This window comes from Olea europaea, chromosome 4 (genome assembly GCF_002742605.1).
Source record: "Olea europaea var. sylvestris chromosome 4, O_europaea_v1, whole genome shotgun sequence".
NCBI classification, from domain to species: domain Eukaryota; kingdom Viridiplantae; phylum Streptophyta; class Magnoliopsida; order Lamiales; family Oleaceae; genus Olea; species Olea europaea.
Window position 1 is genome coordinate 13,556,073 of NC_036240.1, and position 21,904 is coordinate 13,577,976.

Here is a 21,904-nt window from a genome sequence, read left to right on the forward strand (position 1 = left end):
AAGCACACGAATCGACCAGCATCATCATGTGTTCGAACAAATATAATTATATAGTGCATCTAGTTGTTAAGATAGAGAGCCAATCGAGATGTAGGGCGATAAATTTCGTACGCAATTTAATCTTGTAGTACATAAAGCAACAGATCCATTAAAAAGTCGTTTTCTAGTAAAGGTGAGTGAATTCACCGACTAAAGCCCGAACCTTGTGATGTATTGCGTGTCAAGTGTACAGTCTAAGTAGATCCAGCCCAAGATTACCCTTCACTTGCAAGACGAATTGTTGACTCATGGTGTGTAGGAGGTGCCACGTGGATTTCTCACCGACGAAGCTTTCAGAATCAGCTGCCAATGACAACAAAACTTTGACTCATGGCCTGTAGGGTGTGCCGCGCGGATTTCTATTCGACAAAGCTTTCAGAACCATGATCGACCAAGTGACCGTTTTACCCTTTTAAAGAAAATAACAAAGAGGACTATAAAATAGAAATAGTTTTATCTAGTCAATGGTTATTTTGCAATTCACCAATTTTAGGAAAAAAAAAATTAATCAAAATATTTAATAAAATTCTAATTTTTACATATTTTGTTTTAATTACAACATTGCACATTCTACTGAAAGATATCTCTGTTGTGTAAAGTTTCAATTTTTATCCATTCCTTTCCTATTCTTGCTCAGATATTTTAATATTTTGAGTCCATTTCTTGAATTCATTATAATTGTTTGTAATTTAGTGCTTGTTTGGTAGGAATTTTGATAATGATTTTTTGACTATTAAAGATAAAGTGGGTCCTATTTATGAAAGAAGAATTTAAAAATGACGACTGGAATAGTAAAATAACGATCAAAAAATTAATTTTAATTGACTTAAAATCTATACTAAACAAGCACTTAATTTTTTGGGGATTTGCATAATTGGTTTTCAAATCAATTGCTCTAGAAGCAAGTTGGTCCAAATCTGTATCATTTCAATAAATTTATATAATCAGTGTTCTCTGAACTAAACTGTCGTAACGCTATCAAATTATCGCATGACTTTCATAAATTTGTAAAATTAGTTAAGTTTGTGCAAATTTGGACGTTATATTGATTGTGAAATGTTGGACAATAAATTCTTACTTATTAAAGACTGAGATCCACTCGTAATCGAGACAATAAATTCCAACTGTCAAGTTCCCCTTTCCCTCCTAGTCTGAGGGTGGAAAACTAATGGTAGTGAAATGTAAGAATAGAAGAAAGAAAGAAAAATAAATAGATAAAAGGGAGGGAGAGGGTGAAGGGTAATTTAGTCAATTAAGGACTTTCATTCCCCAGTAATCAAATACCAAAATAAAAAATTTTCCGCTCTCTAAAAACTCACTTCAAAACCTTCGTCCATAAGCACTCCTCTCTCTCAGATCCACATCTCTATCATTTTTCTGCACAAAATATTCACTTTGTACACATATACATATACCTATACATAAACAGATACGTTTATATAGTGTACGTGGGAGAATGGGTGGAGTGCCATCGACGCCGCTACTGAGCGGAGGAGCGCGGCCGCAGGAGACAGCGGAGTATCTAATTGGAGAGTTTGTTGGGGAGAAATCGTTCCCTTTGGGATCCGATTACTGGAAGAAACTGCTCGAGCTCTCCCTCAATCTGCGATGGCCCTCTCATCGTGTTCGCGAAGCTTGCCGGCTCTTCGGTCAGTGATTTTTCATTTGCTTCCTTGTTTAAATTCTGTTCTTATTGTTTATGGAAATCGCATTGTGTATAAGATGTGGTTAGTCGCGTTTGGAATTTGTACTTGAAATTTATCTTTTTTTTTTTTTTTTTTGGTTGCGTATTAACGCTAAGCGTTGTTTTGAAATTGAGTTCACGATTATTTCATGAATGATTTTAAACGGCTGAAGAAACCGGTTAAAATAGTGCAATAATAATTAAAATCCCTATGAATGATTAGAAATCACGGATGAAGGTCGGAGTTTTTTTCTCTATTTCTTTTCTTATTGGTACGGTATATATTGCAAATTCTGTTAGAAAAGTCATGGTTATTGTTATATATCTTGAATTGTCTTGTTTATGAGCTCATCGTCAAATTCTGCTATTAAAATGGGAATTGATTCAGAGAATTTTCAATGAAGAGGTTGACTCTCTTAGGGTTTCTGTACAGATTTTTGAGGTTAATCTTAATGGGTTCAACTCAGTTTAGATTTTTTATGTGTGTCTTGTGATCTTGGTAGCATAAGAGATAAAATTGAATGGTATTATTTAGATTAAGGTTAAACAATATTTAGCTATCTACATGTATAATAGGCATATTAGTCCCTTTTTATCCCATTTTACAGTTACAGTGCTTGTAAGCATTTCCTGGTGTTGAACTTTTCTGTTGTTTTATACACTTGGGAAATAATCAATGAGTCCATGTTTAGTCTCACAGCTTCAAGGCGTATATACGGTTTTGGTTTTGATTCAACTGGAGGAAGACTTAATAAACACACAATGCATGCAGCTATGTTTACAGCCTTGTCTGATTTAGTTTAGCCAAAGGAGAAGCTTCATTTAATTTAATTAGCCCTTGTTTGAGCTCCATTTTTTTTTTGGCCAAAATGCATTCTGGAGCAGTGTTTTGTTGAAGAATGTGTGGTTAAAAAGTAATGAAAAGTTTTGGGTTTGCGTGCAAAATTATTCTCTAGGAGAATTTGTGGTTAAAAATGAATTTTGAAAAAATGAATTTTTGGAAAAAAGGGAGCGAAACATAGGCTTAGTAAACTGATCCCCCTTGGATGGTGGTGTCTGTTTCTGCCAACCATCTGCAATCATCCCAGGAGATCCAAGGGATCAATTTATAGTCAGATTTCTTTTTCATATAGTAATCCTTCTACCCTTACTTTAGTACCTGCAGAAATTTTATGAGAAAGCATCAAATTACTATGTTCGTTGAGCTTGCTTGGCTAAGCTTTTAAGTGCTTATAAGCAATCAATACTAAGGAATGTGTGATTAAATAGTAGGTAAAATTTATGGGTACCACGGATGACAATAGAGTTTGAACTGCTTATAAGCTACTATAAGCTTTGGCAAACTTGCAATTAGCTTTTAGGTAATTTAAGTACCCTATCAATTTTTCTATATTTTATGATGTATGGATTTTTCACCACAACATACATGGTGCAACTAAAAGGAACTTATCACCTCATCAGGGTTTTTGGTTGCTTTATAAGATCAGTTTGGAACATAGAGCCCTTTTTTCACCCTCTTTTAATGTCACGAGGAGGCAAAACAAAGACTTGCACAGTTACGTATGATCTGACATACAGAACATCATCTTGAAACAAGAAAACAAAGCAAGAAGTTTTCAACTGTCCATGATACTTTATGTTTATCTGTCTATTGTGCTGTCTGCAGTGGTGAACAATTGTTACACTAGACACCTTGCGAAGATTCTAATTCACCTAGCATGGTGTTTGCAAGAGTGTGTTTCTGCTTCTGGTGTGCCATCCCCAGCGTTTTCAAAAGCTCTCAATGCATTGTATGTATCCTCTGTTTTTCTGAAGTATCTGATTGAGAATGCTAAGAGTGAAAACTTCCAAGAACTATACCTGTCGCTGGATGAAAGTGAGGCAATACCAAATAATTTCTCCAAAGGTTTCTTCTATGCATCATAATTAAGGCTTTTACTTTTAGATGAATTCTCTTTTACTCCATTCATTTTAATCACACGTATGGTTTTACTTTATTTTTTCATTTTTCTTGCCAAAGCAGGTGAAGATATTGCATACCTCATCATGCACAGTGCTCTTAACTTTCTTGGCAGAGTTGATGTACGGTATGTTTGGACAGTTCATTAATCCATTGATGCCCTGCATTATATTTATTATTCACCTGATTTCATTCCATTTCTCCGCTAGCCCTGATACGTATCTTCTACATCATGAGCTGCTTAACTTCATACTTATCACCATGTCAACTCAGCTTCTTGCTGGGCCGTCACCAGGACCAAGTGATGTTCACCCTTTTATTGATGCAGCTATGGTTCAGGTGAAATTCTTTTTCCTATATGACAATTTACTATGGTTCGGTGAATTCAAGTAGCTTTACTGGCTTCAGTGCTGATGTAATAGTTCATTAACTTGTTTCTGCAGGAAAGTTCTTTGGTTGGTTTAGTTGTTCGCAAGCTATTGCTCAATTACATCACACGCCCTTGGTTTCCTGTGATGAGTTCATCTTTTACCATGTTTTCTGAAGGAAATCAGCCTGGTGTTCTACAGCGAGTTGGCTCTGCAGCCGGTATGATAATGTTGTGCATTTCCACAGTTTAACATTCACAAATATGCATTTAAACGTAGGGATAATTGCAGCCAGGGCCCAAACCTTTCAAGTGCATCCGACCGGAGGACAAATGGATGTTTGACCACATTTTTGACAATTTCAAAGAGGGGCGAAATTGTTATTAAAATAATTAAATAAAAAATCCAAAGAAAAAAAAGAAACGAAAAAACTGAAAACCTTCTTCCCCAATTCCCCTCCCTGACCACTAGTTGACCATCGCCCAACCACATACGATGTCGGCAGTTTGCGGTGGTGCCAATGGTTTGAGCTTGCGGTTTCTCGCTCTTCCTCCAATTTTTTTTTTCAATCTGCGTATTTATTTCCTCTTTCTTGCACCCAAATATACACAGTATTCAAAGAAATGCTTGAACGATGTTTACACTCATCACAACTCATGCCCATGTTATTGAAAAAGAAGAAAAAGTTTTCAATCTACGTGTAATATTATTTTATGAAAGATTGTGTGGTTGAAAATAAGAGAGAAAATTATAATTTGAAATAATGGGGGACAAATGAGGGCCTAGTTACCCTTCCCAATTTCGTGTATACAATCTCAAAATAGGGCTTCAAAGATATTGAATAGTTGCAATTTTCGGCCGTTCTTTGTGGTTTCATGAAGACAAAAGGTTGAGGAAATTTGATAGTAACGGCAGTTTTAGTTGCTTTAAGCATAGCCTCGTGCTTAACAATAGCTAGTCCTACCTCTGGTCGAGTATAGCATATCCGCTTAAACTCTAGGACTTCCCTTCCCACCACAGAGAGAAAGAAAAGTCAATGTTTGCTTTACCCCCTTCCCTTAAATAGTTCCGTCCTAGGAGTTGTTATAAGACTTGCATTATACATAAAATTTCGATATGACAGTGGGTCGCCTGGGATTCGAACCTGGAACTAGTCGGATGGAGTAGATAATTTCCTTGTTATGTTAATTAAATAAGGAAAAACCCCTCCCCAAGCCATGTTTGCATTTTTCATTGCACACGGCTTTCCCTATGTATACATCATTTCCTTTCTTATAAAGACTTTAAAAGGCGGAGATGATGGAGTTCATGGAGAAATCGGAGAAGCTGTCAATGTTTCTGACAAAGGAAGAGTTGCTCAAAGCTGGAAGAATGGATTTGGTGGAGGCTATAAAGAAGATATGGCATCATGTGGTTGGAGGGTGGGGTGTGTTGGGGGAATTAAGGGGATAAAGGTTTTAGTTTTTCCTTCCTTTCTTGGTTTTTTATTCAATTATTTTAGTTCTTAATATGGTAAATATAAAATCACAATTTTGCCCTCTTTGAAATTGTTAAAAATGTGGTCAAATTTAATTTTTTGGTCAATTAATGAAAAAATGGAAGGATTCTATCCATTTGTCCTCCAACCGCACGCACTTGAAAGGTTTGAGACCACATGTGCAACAAATGAAATGTTAAGGTAAAACTTGCCAAGATTTGAAAGGTTTCTGGCCGTAGTTGCAATTATCCCTTAAATGTATTGACTTCCCTTTTTGGATGGATATTTATTCCTTCCAGGAAATTTTCAAAGAAACAAAACAATGTTCTTTTCACTGTTCATTCTGTTATTCAAGACAAATGAGGAAATACTATTTATCTCAGTTTTTATTTTGTGACTACATTTGTAGTGTGGCTTTGGATGTAACATCCATTAAAATGCCTGTTTGCACCACAATTGCCAAACTTCCAGATAATCTGTTTGTGCTTTTAGTTCCTATACTCTGTCACATCATTCCATAGAAGAACAAGAAGTATCATTCACTATCAGCTGCTTGCATTCATGTGTTTCTTAAAAATGACCGTGAAGCCTGCAATTGCAATGGTGTGAATTTATTCATTCTAACTGAAATATAATGCCTCCTTGCAGCAAACTTGATGCTGTTGCCGTTCAATTACTTAGTTAGTTCTACTGGTGAAGCTTCAAGAAGTTCACTGGCGGAAAACAGTCTTAACATTTTACTTATTCTTATCCATTATCGAAAATGTGTTGCGATGGACTATGTGAAGGATAAAACTGATAACAGCACTTCAGATCCTCTTTGTAAGGAAGAATCATATTTCTTGGAGAATCCTTTCTGCAAAGCAGTAGAAAATGCTCGTGATATTCAATGTGAGATCTTCTAGTTTGTTATAATCGAGATTCTTTGATGTAGTCACTAGTTCTCAGGTCTGAGTGGTCTGCCTGCAGTTGACAGGGAGGATGTTGAAGGGAATGCACACAATGGTCTAATTGTGAGACTACCTTTTGCTTCATTATTTGATACTCTTGGCACGTGAGTGTTATGTTGCCTTCTGCTTAGCATAGGAAATTCATTTGTTAATTTGGTGGCTGCTTTTTTTTTTCTTTTTTTTGCCCCTAAAATTGGCATCTTGGGTCTGTGTTTTACCATTGAAATGTTTGGTGTGGGTAAAGTCAATATGTAACTCTGAAATAGAATATTTCAGTTGAACATTCAATGACTATATATCGTGTGGATTTTAGTTGGTTAATGCTTAGTCCTCAATTACTTATGCAAGTTCTAGTTGTCCATTTGAAGAAGTTTTTTGCTATATTGTTTATTGCAGTTTCAAACTTGATATCTCATTCTTATATGACTTCACTTTTGATTTCTTGCATGAGATTTCTTTAAATAAGTTTGAGTTCGAGTAGTAGCATGCACACAGAATATGTGATTGCTCATGTCTGGAAAGCTTAAAAACCTTTATGCCTTTGTTTTGTGATTTAATCCCATTTGGGGTTTTTGTTCTCAGATGCTTGGCTGATGAAACCTCTGTTCTGCTCCTTTACTCATTGGTGAATGGAAATTCAGATTTTCTCGAGTATGTTCTGGTGCGAATTGATCTGGATACACTGGTATGAAACAGAGTCTATTACATCCATGACCACAAGGGAAATGGAAAGATTAAATGATTGTTATCATCTATGGACAATAATACTGATGAATAAATAAAGAATAATGTAGAAGCATTGTAATCTTTTTTAATTTTAAAAGTTAGAGTTGTAATAATTTAGATAATAAATGGCATCTATTGACCCTTACGGAACATAAAATCCTATCAAGTTTATGACATTTCTCGCTTGGCACTTTATCTATCTGCATTGTGTATATGTATTTCTATGACCGTTCGTGGAGGTTTTATTTTTATTTTTTCTATGGTTTGATGTTTCACCTATGGAAAGCATTTACGGTTTCCCATAAAGTTATTTTAAGCAATGATACAATTTCTGATCCTTATTTGAATGATTTTTAATCAAGGTGAGGAAAAGATCATTATTCTCACAAATTCCTATTTTTTGACTTAAATGATAGTATGATATCTAATTTTGTGATGATCAACAGCTGATTCCGATGCTGGAAACATTATATAATGCACCGAGAAGGACATCCAATCATATCTATATGGTGCTGATTATCCTTCTTATACTAAGTCAGGATTCCTCTTTTAATTCCAGCATCTACAAATTGGTAAAGTAACTTTAGATATCCTCATTATTAGTTAACTTATTCAGGGGCCTATATACTGAGTTAATCTTTCTCCAACAGGTTCTACCTAATGTTCCATGGTATCAAGAACGACTTCTTCATCAAACATCTCTTGGTTCTCTCATGGTCATAATTTTAATTAAAACAGTGAAATACAATCTCTCTAAGCTGCGGGTACGAACTGGAGCATCTACTTTAGTTCATTTTCTTTGTCCTTTATTTTCCCATTAACCACTTTATAGGTCTTTTGATATACTTCTGTTGTCATTTGCTGCTTCTGAAGCATTATCTTTCCTGTGAAGACATTATATATGCCAGAGAAGTTTGCTTTAGAAGGATCATCTTGAAGTTTTGAAGTGTATTTGTAGAAGGAAAGTGAGGTTCAAATAGGAGAGCACAAGAGTCCCAAACTTAGTTCCCCCAGTTGTATTTTGTAGCTTTGTCGATTACTACCTCCCCAAGCTCATTTCCTATTCAAGACGCCCATAAATAGTGACCACCACTGTATTGCTAGTGTCTGAAAGGCTTTGTAATCAACACACAATTATATTTAACCAAAAATTAGAAAAAAATTTGTCCTTGTTACTTATTGCATTTGCATCTTGTATATTAAGGAATTATAGCAGCAATAACACAGTTATTCTTGTTCAAATGGACAATAGGTGGTACATTAATTGATTAGTATTTCTTAACATGTTTAATTGAACAGGATGTTTATCTCCATACAAATTGTCTTGCAACTTTGGCAAATATGGCACCTCATGTTCACCGTCTAAGTGCATATGCATCACAGCGGTTGGTTAGCCTTTTTGATATGCTTTCGCGCAAGTACGTCTCCTCTTTATTGTTTTATGTTCATGTAATCTTATTACATGTTAAATACTCGACTGGATTAACTTATTTTAAATTATTATGCTACTTTGGTTTTTCTGATGTTGATTTCAATTTAGGTACAATAAATTAGCAGAGATTAAAAATGACAAGATGCATATAGCAGACAGTGAGCTAAGAGGAGATAATCTTCCAGATGATTCAGTAAGGCAGTTGTCAAATTATTTTGTTGATTTCGGCTATTTCAATTCCATGCAAAGTAATAGGCTGTTAACCAATAGACGTTTTCTCCAGGCTGCAGAACTGCACCTATATGCTGATTTCTTGAGACTTGTACTTGAAATACTAAACGCAATATTAACTTATGCCTTGCCACGGAATCCTGAGGTATAATTGATTCCTTTAGATACTCAGTCAAGGCATAGTATTTTTTTTATCTATATAGCGTCACAGTTTATATTGCGTACGTTTTCTTATATGTTCTACTGTCGCTTGGCTTTTTAGGTGGTTTATGCAATTATGCACAGGCAGGAGGTTTTCCTACCTTTCAAGAATCACCCACGTTTTAACGAGCTGCTGGAGAACATTTTTACTGTACGATACCTTTCTAGAATATTCTATTTTGTTACTCGTTTCTCTGTATCAGATATAGGCTAGGCTAGCTGATACAAATAGGAAATGTGCTTTGTCTTTATGGATGTTAATAGACTGAGCTGTTTCAATTTTGCAGGTCTTGGACTTCTTCAATAGCCGCATGGATGCACAAAAGATGGATGGTGAATGGTCAGTTGAGAAAGTGCTTGAAATCATAATAAATAACTGTCGATCTTGGAGAGGTGAAGGCATGAAGGTAGGTGCAAAGCAATGCTTATGTATCTTAGTTAAATGTAGTATTTTGTGATGCCTAGTTTTCATATTGGTATTTTCTTAACCCCTTTTCTTGGTCTTGGAAAGATGTTTACACAATTACGTTTCACCTACGAGCAAGAGAATCATCCTGAGGAATTCTTCATACCATATGTGTGGCAGATTGTATTGTCTCGCAGGTAACATTATAAAAAACATAAAAATTAATGCCAAAGAACCAAACTTTACTTTTATCCGTTCGTTAATCTTTTTTCATGTTCGTATGCAGTGGATTAAGTTTCAATCCCACCAGCATAAATTTGTTCCCGGTAGAACTACCCACGAGTGTAAGTTTTATCTTCTATTTTATTGAAGCTGTTTGTTTTGTCTTCTACTTTGTGAAACCAATTAAGCACCTGTTTGATGCCCCATTATTTGGGATTTTCAATGTTTTCAATAGTTATTTTTTAGAGAATGTGCAAAATATTTTATTTTGTAAATGAGTAGTTGAAAATGAGTCCGTAGAAAAAAGAGTTTTGAAATGAAGGATGTCAAACTCAGACGGGCAGCTGATTCTGATACCAATATCTACATATTCTTTTCTCTCACCCTCAGTTTCCATTTACATTCAGTATTAAGATAAGATATTCTAAATACGTAGTGTCTAATAGGAATAAGCTAGATAAGATTGATGATGGATTGATTGTTGTACTGGAAAACAGGATATTTACAGTGGAGGGGACATAGGGAAGCTCCAGAATGAACAGACGGTGGAGGTGCCGGTATAGTGAATCAAAAGGCCAACTGAAGAAAAAGTTTATGTACATAAATATAATAGGAATTTTCGATTTGTTTTTTTATACGATTGGTTGAGTGTAAAAAGGTCTTATGTTTTTTTGGTGATTATGGTCACTGTTGTAATGAATAAGAGAGATTGCTGAAATGACAAGATCGAAAAAGAAATGAGCATATTATTTTATTGTAGAGTAATTTAAAACTTCCTTCATCCATCCAATGAAGTCAAGTTTCCTTATGAATGTCCAATTTTCAGCTAAACGTTTTTATCTTATAGAATATCATTTTCCTTTTATGATGATAAATGAAAAAGCACAAAGCATGAAATAGTAGTAATATTATCGCACCGTATCAATTTAGTTTTACTCCAAAAATATATTTGGTGATGAAGATGTGGCATGTCAACGGTCGGGACGACACCGTGTTACTGGGGAAATGGTATAATATTTTATTTTGAAAAAAAATCATATTTACTAATGTTTAAGAATATAATTTCAAAATTAACAAATATTTGAAAAAATTTCAAATATGAGATGGTAACATTTGTGATCTTTGATAAATATCGACTTATGGATTAAATTATACATGGGGACGGTGCAAGTGGAGACAATGAAATTCAATTACAACGCTTTGGCGCAGCCTAGACTTGCCCCCTTCTTAGCCCTTAATTATATAGGTTATAGCCATATGTCTCACAATTTAAGGACGAAACTCAAGTACTAGTCATTAGTCAGTCATATCACATATATCACGCAACTTATAGTTACAATCACATATTAGTCATCAATCAAACAATTAATTGACCAAAAATCATTTATTAGTTACTTATCATACATTTAACTAAGAGTTACAACTGGCCAAAAATATTTGTCAGTGTCATTTCATTCATTTAACTAGTCAGAGTTACAACTGGGCTGATTCTTTCTAATCACTCCTACGAAGGGAAAAAAAAAAAAAAACGACATCCCACTGAAATGGAGACATCAATTGTCGGACGAAGTTTTGGGGAGTATCCTTTAGAAATGGAGACCAAAGTGCTGGACCCAAAAAAAGTCTCAGAACATAGTTTCCAAATAGATTAATGGGACAAAGGGTCGCGATCCCACGAGCCCCTTGACAAATCACCATTGCCCTCTCCGAAGCACTAGTTTTGCCGTTATATAATCGAGATGCACGAAAGTGTGCGGAGCCAGAAAATTCGTTCAGTGCGGGCATAATTTAACCCACGTTGAACATTGAGTTTTGGTCATAAATTTAATGATGATAAAACTATAAAACAAAATCGCAATAATGCTAAAAATGGCATATTTTATAATTAAATGTGTTCCTTGCAAATTCCATACTTTAATATCATTGTACAATAACATTAATCAAGTAGTTGAAAGCAAAAACAAGTATTTAGAAGCAAAAGTAAGCGAAATTTAAATCAAACTATGCCTAAAATCAAGCAGAATCATGGACTATTGTTAATATTTGAAAAAAATAAAAAATAAAAAAGTTATTGGATTGGGCCTGAAAGTGCAGATGCCCGCACTGGACATAATAAGGCTCCGCCCTGCACGAAACTAACCAAACTAAAAATGAAAAACAAAAAGAGTACCTGAATTGCCATTTCTTTTCCTTGAAAAACATTTCAACTCCCACCTAATCAGCCTATCTTTTTCCATCATTCTGTGGAGCAGCACGGGCATTGAAGTGATGGAAAATAGTGTCGGTTCGCAGAGATCCATTCTGTCAATGAGACTGTCGAAGATTGTTGAAGATTACGACTATATTATTATTATTATTATCATCAAATATAGATAGATTGATTTTACCATATTTAGTTATGATTTTGCTTTTATATAATGGGAGAACCTATCACATCGAGGGGACATCAAGTCTTATTAAGTATTAATCTGTATATTTGACATGGTATTAGAGCCAATTGCTTAAAATTTTTACTCATTTTCTTGGTAGGATTTTCTCATGGCAGGAGGAGCTTTTTGTCTACATCGAATTGAGCCAATTGTTTCATTTTCTTTTTCAAAATCAACATCAAATTAGTAGTCTTTGTCCACATATATAAACCACATTTTGCCAAACAGACCCACTAAACTCATTAGCCCAAATTGATGGCCAAAACAGAAAAGTTTATTTATTTTTCATCCGTTCAACCTACCCTCTGGGATTTCAACAACGATTGCCAAAGAGAACTATTGAAAATGTCAAATGGTGGCACCACCAATTCCGGCACCAATGGCAGCCCAATATACGGCGACCCCACCAGCACTCACCAGACCCGTGTTCCTGACTTAATAAACGACGCCGAGAAATCATTAGATCATGTGCAGATTTTTTGCTATAATTCTTGAGAAGATGATGAAGTTGATTTGCATTGTGATGCTAAGTAGTTGGCCGATGACAGGAATTGACGATATTGACGAGTAGTCTCCCTCAATCTGCGATGGCCCTCTCATCGTGTTCGCGAAGCTTGCCGGCTCTTCGGTCAGTGATTTTTCATTTGCTTCCTTGTTTAAATTATGTTCTTATTGTTTATGGAATTCGCATTGTGTATAAGATGTGGTTAGTCGCGTTTGGAATTTGTACTTGAAATTTATCTTCTTTTTTTTTTTGGTTGCGTATTAACGCTAAGCGTTGTTTTGAAATTGAGTTCACGATTATTTCATGAATGATTTTAAACGGCTGAAGAAACCGGTTAAAATAGTGCAATAATAATTAAAATCCCTATGAATGATTAGAAATCACGGATGAAGGTCGGAGTTTTTTTCTCTATTTCTTTTCTTATTGGTACGGTATATATTGCAAATTCTGTTAGAAAAGTCATGGTTATTGTTATATATCTTGAATTGTCTTGTTTATGAGCTCATCGTCAAATTCTGCTATTAAAATGGGAATTGATTCAGAGAATTTTCAATGAAGAGGTTGACTCTCTTAGGGTTTCTGTACAGATTTTTGAGGTTAATCTTAATGGGTTTAACTCAGTGCAGATTTTTTATGTGTGTCTCGTGATCTTGGTAGCATAAGAGATAAAATTGAATGGTATTATTTAGATTAAGGTTAAACAATATTTAGCTATCTACATGTATCATAGGCATATTAGTCCCTTTTTATCCCATTTTACAGTTACAGTGCTTGTAAGCATTTCCTGGTGTTGAATTTTTCTGTTGTTTTACACACTTGGGAAATAATCAATGAGTCCATGTTTAGTCTCACAGCTTCAAGACGTATATACGGTTTTGGTTTTGATTCAACTGGAGGAAGACTTAATAAACACACCATGCATGCAGCTATGTTTACAGCCTTGTCTGATTTAGTTTAGCCAAAGGAGAAGCCTCATTTAATTTAATTAGCCCTTTTTTGAGCTCCATTTTTTTTTGGCCAAAATGCATTCTGGAGCAGTGTTTTGTTGAAGAATGTGTGGTTAAAAAGTAATGAAAAGTTTTGGGTTTGCGTGCAAAATTATTCTCTAGGAGAATCTGTGGTTAAAAATGAATTTTGAAAAAATGAATTTTTGGAAAAATGGGAGCGAAACATAGGCTTAGTAAACTGATCCCCCTTGGATGGTGGTGTCTATTTCTGCCAACCATCTGCAATCATCCCAGGAGATCCAAGGGATGAATTTATAGTCAGATTTCTTTTTCATATAGTAATCCTTCTACCCTTACTTTAGTACCTGCAGAAATTTTATGAGAAAGCATCAAATTACTATGTTCGTTGAGCTTACTTGGCTAAGCTTTTAAGTGCTTATAAGGAATCAATACTAAAGAATGTGTGATTAAATAGTAGGTAAAATTTATGGGTACTACGGATGACAATAGAGTTTGAACTGCTTATAAGCTATTATAAGCTTTGGCAAACTTGCAATTAGCTTTTAGGTAATTTAAGTACCCTATCAATTTTTCTATATTTTATGATGTATGGATTTTTCACCACAACATACATGGTGCAACTAAAAGGAACTTATCACCTCATCAGGGTTTTTGGTTGCTTTATAAGATCAGTTTGGAACATAGAGCCCTTTTTTCACCCTCTTTTAATGTCACGAGGAGGCAAAACAAAGACTTGCACAGTTACGTATGATCTGACATACAGAACATCATCTTGAAACAAGAAAACAAAGCAAGAAGTTTTCAACTGTCCATGATACTTTATGTTTATCTGTCTATTGTGCTGTCTGCAGTGGTGAACAATTGTTACACTAGACACCTTGCGAAGATTCTAATTCACCTAGCATGGTGTTTGCAAGAGTGTGTTTCTGCTTCTGGTGTGCCATCCCCAGCGTTTTCAAAAGCTCTCAATGCATTGTATGTATCCTCTGTTTTTCTGAAGTATCTGATTGAGAATGCTAAGAGTGAAAACTTCCAAGAACTATACCTGTCGCTGGATGAAAGTGAGGCAATACCAAATAATTTCTCCAAAGGTTTCTTCTATGCATCATAATTAAGGCTTTTACTTTTAGATGAATTCTCTTTTACTCCATTCATTTTAATCACACGTATGGTTTTACTTTATTTTTTCATTTTTCTTGCCAAAGCAGGTGAAGATATTGCATACCTCATCATGCACAGTGCTCTTAACTTTCTTGGCAGAGTTGATGTACGGTATGTTTGGACAGTTCATTAATCCATTGATGCCCTGCATTATATTTATTATTCACCTGATTTCATTCCATTTCTCCACTAGCCCTGATACGTATCTTCTACATCATGAGCTGCTTAACTTCATACTTATCACCATGTCAACTCAGCTTCTTGCTGGGCCGTCACCAGGACCAAGTGATGTTCACCCTTTTATTGATGCAGCTATGGTTCAGGTGAAATTCTTTTTCCTATATGACAATTTACTATGGTTCGGTGAATTCAAGTAGCTTTACTGGCTTCAGTGCTGATGTAATAGTTCATTAACTTGTTTCTGCAGGAAAGTTCTTTGGTTGGTTTAGTTGTTCGCAAGCTATTGCTCAATTACATCACACGCCCTTGGTTTCCTGTGATGAGTTCATCTTTTACCATGTTTTCTGAAGGAAATCAGCCTGGTGTTCTACAGCGAGTTGGCTCTGCAGCCGGTATGATAATGTTGTGCATTTCCACAGTTTAACATTCACAAATATGCATTTAAACGTAGGGATAATTGCAGCCAGGGCCCAAACCTTTCAAGTGCATCCGACCGGAGGACAAATGGATGTTTGACCACATTTTTGACAATTTCAAAGAGGGGCGAAATTGTTATTAAAATAATTAAATAAAAAATCCAAAGAAAAAAAAGAAACGAAAAAACTGAAAACCTTCTTCCCCAATTCCCCTCCCTGACCACTAGTTGACCATCGCCCAACCACATACGATGTCGGCAGTTTGCGGTGGTGCCAATGGTTTGAGCTTGCGGTTTCTCGTTCTTCCTCCAATTTTTTTTTCAATTTGCGTATTTATTTCCTCTTTCTTGCACCCAAATATACACAGTATTCAAATAAATGCTTGAACGGTGTTTACACTCATCACAACTCATGCCCATGTTATTGAAAAAGAAGAAAAAGTTTTCAATCTACGTGTAATATTATTTTATGAAAGATTGTGTGGTTGAAAATAAGAGAGAAAATTATAATTTGAAATAATGGGGGACAAATGAGGGCCTAGTTACCCTTCCCAATTTCGTGTATACAATCTCAAAATAGGGCTTCAAAGATATTGAATAGTTGCAATTTTCGGCCGTTCTTTGTGGTTTCATGAAGACAAAAGGTTGAGGAAATTTGATAGTAACGGCAGTTTTAGTTGCTTTAAGCATAGCCTCGTGCTTAACAATAGCTAGTCCTACCTCTGGTCGAGTATAGCATATCCGCTTAAACTCTAGGACTTCCCTTCCCACCACAGAGAGAAAGAAAAGTCAATGTTTGCTTTTAGCCCTTCCCTTAAACAGTTCCGCCCTAGTAGTTGTTATAAGACTTGCATTTTACATAAAATTTCGATATGACAGTGGGTTGCCTGGGATTCGAACCTGGAACTAGTCGGATGGAGTAGATAATTTCCTTGTTATGTTAATTAAATAAGGAAAAACCCCTCCCCAAGCCATGCTTGCATTTTTCATTGCACACGGCTTTCCCTATGTATACATCATTTCCTTTCTTATAAAGACTTTAAAAGGCGGAGATGATGGAGTTCATGGAGAAATCGGAGAAGCTGTCAATGTTTCTGACAAAGGAAGAGTCGCTCAAAGCTGGAAGAATGGATTTGGTGGAGGCTATAAAGAAGATATGGCATCATGTGGTTGGAGGGTGGGGTGTGTTGGGGGAATTAAGGGGATAAAGGTTTTAGTTTTTCCTTCCTTTCTTGGTTTTTTATTCAATTATTTTAGTTCTTAATATGGTAAATATAAAATCACAATTTTGCCCTCTTTGAAATTGTTAAAAATGTGGTCAAATTTAATTTTTTGGTCAATTAATGAAAAAATGGAAGGATTCTATCCATTTGTCCTCCAACCGCACGCACTTGAAAGGTTTGAGACCACATGTGCAACAAATGAAATGTTAAGGTAAAACTTGCCAAGATTTGAAAGGTAGAAGCCGTAGTTGCAATTATCCCTTAAATGTATTGACTTCCCTTTTTGGATGGATATTTATTCCTTCCAGGAAATTTTCAAAGAAACAAAACAATGTTCTTTTCACTGTTCATTCTGTTATTCAAGACAAATGAGGGAATACTATTTATCTCAGTTTTTATTTTGTGACTACATTTGTAGTGTGGCTTTGGATGTAACATTCATTAAAATGCCTGTTTGCACCACAATTGCCAAACTTCCAGATAATCTGTTTGTGCTTTTAGTTCCTATACTCTGTCACATCATTCCATAGAAGAACAAGAAGTATCATTCACTATCAGCTGCTTGCATTCATATGTTTCTTAAAAATGACCGTGAAGCCTGCAATTGCAATGGTGTGAATTTATTCATTCTAACTGAAATATAATGCCTCCTTGCAGCAAACTTGATGCTGTTGCCGTTCAATTACTTAGTTAGTTCTACTGGTGAAGCTTCAAGAAGTTCACTGGCGGAAAACAGTCTTAACATTTTACTTATTCTTATCCATTATCGAAAATGTGTTGTGATGGACTATGTGAAGGATAAAACTGATAACAGCACTTCAGATCCTCTTCGTAAGGAAGAATCATATTTCTTGGAGAATCCTTTCTGCAAAGCAGTAGAAAATGCTCGTGATATTCAATGTGAGATCTTCTAGTTTGTTATAATAGAGATTCTTTGATGTAGTCACTAGTTCTCAGGTCTGAGTGGTCTGCCTGCAGTTGACAGGGAGGATGTTGAAGGGAATGCACACAATGGTCTAATTGTGAGACTACCTTTTGCTTCATTATTTGATACTCTTGGCACGTGAGTGTTATGTTGCCTTCTGCTTAGCATAGGAAATTCATTTGTTAATTTGGTGGCTGCTTTTTTTTTTCTTTTTTTTGCCCCTAAAATTGGCATCTTGGGTCTGTGTTTTACCATTGAAATGTTTGGTGTGGGTAAAGTCAATATGTAACTCTGAAATAGAATATTTCAGTTGAACATTCAATGACTATATATCGTGTGGATTTTAGTTGGTTAATGCTTAGTCCTCAATTACTTATGCAAGTTCTAGTTGTCCATTTGAAGAAGTTTTTTGCTATATTGTTTATTGCAGTTTCAAACTTGATATCTCATTCTTATATGACTTCACTTTTGATTTCTTGCATGAGATTTCTTTAAATAAGTTTGAGTTCGAGTAGTAGCATGCACACAGAACATGTGATTGCTCATGTCTGGAAAGCTTAAAAACCTTTATGCCTTTGTTTTGTGATTTAATCCCATTTGGGGTTTTTGTTCTCAGATGCTTGGCTGATGAAACCTCTGTTCTGCTCCTTTACTCATTGGTGAATGGAAATTCAGATTTTCTCGAGTATGTTCTGGTGCGAATTGATCTGGATACACTGGTATGAAACAGAGTCTATTACATCCATGACCACAAGGGAAATGGAAAGATTAAATTATTGTTATCATCTATGGACAATAATACTGATGAATAAATAAAGAATAATGTAGAAGCATTGTAATCTTTTTTAATTTTAAAAGTTAGAGTTGTAATAATTTAGATAATAAATGGCATCTATTGACCCTTACGGAACATAAAATCCTATCAAGTTTATGACATTTCTCGCTTGGCACTTTATCTATCTGTATTGTGTATATGTATTTCTATGACCGTTCGTGGAGGTTTTATTTTTATTTTTTCTATGGTTTCATGTTTCACCTATGGAAAGCATTTACGGTTTCCCATAAAGTTATTTTAAGCAATGATACAATTTCTGATCCTTATTTGAATGATTTTTAATCAAGGTGAGGAAAAGATCATTATTCTCACAAATTCCTATTTTTTGACTTAAATGATAGTATGATATCTAATTTTGTGATGATCAACAGCTGATTCCGATGCTGGAAACATTATATAATGCACCGAGAAGGACATCCAATCATATCTATATGGTGCTGATTATCCTTCTTATACTAAGTCAGGATTCCTCTTTTAATTCCAGCATCTACAAATTGGTAAAGTAACTTTAGATATCCTCATTATTAGTTAACTTATTCAGGGGCCTATATACTGAGTTAATCTTTCTCCAACAGGTTCTACCTAATGTTCCATGGTATCAAGAACGACTTCTTCATCAAACTTCTCTTGGTTCTCTCATGGTCATAATTTTAATTAAAACAGTGAAATACAATCTCTCTAAGCTGCGGGTACGAACTGGAGCATCTACTTTAGTTCATTTTCTTTGTCCTTTATTTTCCCATTAACCACTTTATAGGTCTTTTGATATACTTCTGTTGTCATTTGCTGCTTCTGAAGCATTATCTTTCCTGTGAAGACATTATATATGCCAGAGAAGTTTGCTTTAGAAGGATCATCTTGAAGTTTTGAAGTGTATTTGTAGAAGGAAAGTAAGGTTCAAATAGGAGAGCACAAGAGTCCCAAACTTAGTTCCCCCAGTTGTATTTTGTAGCTTTGTCGATTACTACCTCCCCAAGCTCATTTCCTATTCAAGACGCCCATAAATAGTGACCACCACTGTATTGCTAGTGTCTGAAAGGCTTTGTAATCAACACACAATTATATTTAACCAAAAATTAGAAAAAAATTTGTCCTTGTTACTTATTGCATTTGCATCTTGTATATTAAGGAATTATAGCAGCAATAACACAGTTATTCTTGTTCAAATGGACAATAGGTGGTACATTAATTGATTAGTATTTCTTAACATGTTTAATTGAACAGGATGTTTATCTCCATACAAATTGTCTTGCAACTTTGGCAAATATGGCACCTCATGTTCACCGTCTAAGTGCATATGCATCACAGCGGTTGGTTAGCCTTTTTGATATGCTTTCGCGCAAGTACGTCTCCTCTTTATTGTTTTATGTTCATGTAATCTTATTACATGTTAAATACTCGACTGGATTAACTTATTTTAAATTATTATGCTACTTTGGTTTTTCTGATGTTGATTTCAATTTAGGTACAATAAATTAGCAGAGATTAAAAATGACAAGATGCATATAGCAGACAGTGAGCTAAGAGGAGATAATCTTCCAGATGATTCAGTAAGGCAGTCGTCAAATTATTTTGTTGATTTCGGCTATTTCAATTCCATGCAAAGTAATAGGCTGTTAACCAATAGACGTTTTCTACAGGCTGCAGAACTGCACCTATATGCTGATTTCTTGAGACTTGTACTTGAAATACTAAACGCAATATTAACTTATGCCTTGCCACGGAATCCTGAGGTATAATTGATTCCTTTAGATACTCAGTCAAGGCATAGTATTTTTTTATCTATATAGCGTCACAGTTTATATTGCGTACGTTTTCTTATATGTTCTACTGTGGCTTGGCTTTTTAGGTGGTTTATGCAATTATGCACAGGCAGGAGGTTTTCCTACCTTTCAAGAATCACCCACGTTTTAACGAGCTGCTGGAGAACATTTTTACTGTACGAAACCTTTCTAGAATATTCGATTTTGTTACTCGTTTCTCTTTATCAGATATAGGCTAGGCTAGCTGATACAAATAGGAAATGTGCTTTGTCTTTATGGATGTTAATAGACTGAGCTGTTTCAATTTTGCAGGTCTTGGACTTCTTCAATAGCCGCATGGATGCACAAAAGATGGATGGTGAATGGTCAGTTGAGAAAGTGCTTGAAATCATAATAAATAACTGTCGATCTTGGAGAGGTGAAGGCATGAAGGTAGGTGCAAAGCAATGCTTATGTATCTTAGTTAAATGTAGTATTTTGTGATGCCTAGTTTTCATATTGGTATTTTCTTAACCCCTTTTCTTGGTCTTGGAAAGATGTTTACACAATTACGTTTCACCTACGAGCAAGAGAATCATCCTGAGGAATTCTTCATACCATATGTGTGGCAGATTGTATTGTCTCGCAGGTAACATTATAAAAAACATAAAAATTAATGCCAAAGAACCAAACTTTACTTTTATCCGTTCGTTAATCTTTTTTCATGTTCGTATGCAGTGGATTAAGTTTCAATCCCACCAGCATAAATTTGTTCCCGGTAGAACTACCCACGAGTGTAAGTTTTATCTTCTATTTTATTGAAGCTGTTTGTTTTATCTTCTACTTTGTGAAACCAATTAAGCACCTGTTTGATACCCCATTATTTGGGATTTTCAATGTTTTGAATAGTTATTTTTTAGAGAATGTGCAAAATATTTTATTTTGTAAATGAGTAGTTGAAAATGAGTCCGTAGAAAAAAGAGTTTTGAAATGAAGGATGTCAAACTCAGACGGGCAGCTGATTCTGATACCAATATCTACATATTCTTTTCTCTCACCCTCAGTTTCCATTTACATTCAGTATTAAGATAAGATATTCTAAATACGTAGTGTCTAATAGGAATAAGCTAGATAAGATTGATGATGGATTGATTGTTGTACTGGAAAACAGGATATTTACAGTGGAGGGGACATAGGGAAGCTCCAGAATGAACACACGGTGGAGGTGCCGGTATAGTGAATTGAAAGGCCAACTGAAGAAAACAAGTTTATGTACATAAATATAATAGGAATTTTCGATTTGTTTTTTTATACGATTGGTTGAGTGTAAAAAGGTCTTATGTTTTTTTGGTGATTATGGTCACTGTTGTAATGAATAAGAGAGATTGCTGAAATGACAAGATCGAAAAAGAAATGAGCATATTATTTTATTGTAGAGTAATTTAAAACTTCCTTCATCCATCCAATGAAGTCAAGTTTCCTTATGAATGTCCAATTTTCAGCTAAACGTTTTTATCTTATAGAATATCATTTTCCTTTTATGATGATAAATGAAAAAGCACAAAGCATGAAATAGTAGTAATATTATCGCACTGTATTAATTTAGTTTTACTCCAAAAATATATTTGGTGATGAAGATGTGGCATGTCAACGGTCGGGACGACACCGTATTACTGGGGAAATGGTATAATAATTTATTTTGAAAAAAATTCATATTTACTAATGTTTAAGAATATAATTTCAAAATTAACAAATATTTGAAAAAATTTCAAATATGAGATGGTAACATTTGTGATCTTTGATAACTATCGACTTATAGATTAAA

At 35.0% G+C, this 21,904-nt stretch overlaps 1 protein-coding gene across 3 annotated transcripts; it reads left to right on the plus strand.

Moving 5' to 3' along the window:
• Positions 1–1,305: 1,305 nt before the first annotated feature.
• Positions 1,306–21,563, plus strand: LOC111393696 (dymeclin). 3 transcript variants are annotated; one of them, XM_023019362.1, is made up of 19 exons: positions 1,333–1,642; positions 12,708–12,753; positions 14,450–14,689; positions 14,807–14,870; positions 14,953–15,082; positions 15,187–15,331; positions 17,235–17,477; positions 17,556–17,640; positions 18,119–18,221; positions 18,709–18,834; positions 18,913–19,026; positions 19,562–19,680; positions 19,803–19,887; positions 19,978–20,070; positions 20,187–20,276; positions 20,413–20,532; positions 20,637–20,728; positions 20,818–20,875; positions 21,251–21,563. In XM_023019362.1, exons 1-19 carry the CDS (start codon positions 1,496–1,498, stop codon positions 21,314–21,316), a joined length of 2,166 nt encoding a protein of 721 aa, XP_022875130.1. In that variant the 5' UTR covers positions 1,333–1,495; the 3' UTR covers positions 21,317–21,563. The 3 variants fall into 3 exon arrangements, with proteins under 3 accessions (XP_022875128.1, XP_022875129.1, XP_022875130.1); XM_023019360.1 differs by lacking the exons at positions 12,708–12,753; positions 14,450–14,689; positions 14,807–14,870; ... (13 more) ...; positions 20,818–20,875; positions 21,251–21,563 and adding exons at positions 3,390–3,629; positions 3,744–3,810; positions 3,893–4,022; ... (12 more) ...; positions 9,761–9,818; positions 10,194–10,504 and having other exon boundaries at positions 1,306–1,688; XM_023019361.1 differs by lacking the exons at positions 12,708–12,753; positions 14,450–14,689; positions 14,807–14,870; ... (13 more) ...; positions 20,818–20,875; positions 21,251–21,563 and adding exons at positions 3,390–3,629; positions 3,747–3,810; positions 3,893–4,022; ... (12 more) ...; positions 9,761–9,818; positions 10,194–10,481 and having other exon boundaries at positions 1,306–1,688.
• Positions 21,564–21,904: the final 341 nt, after the last annotated feature.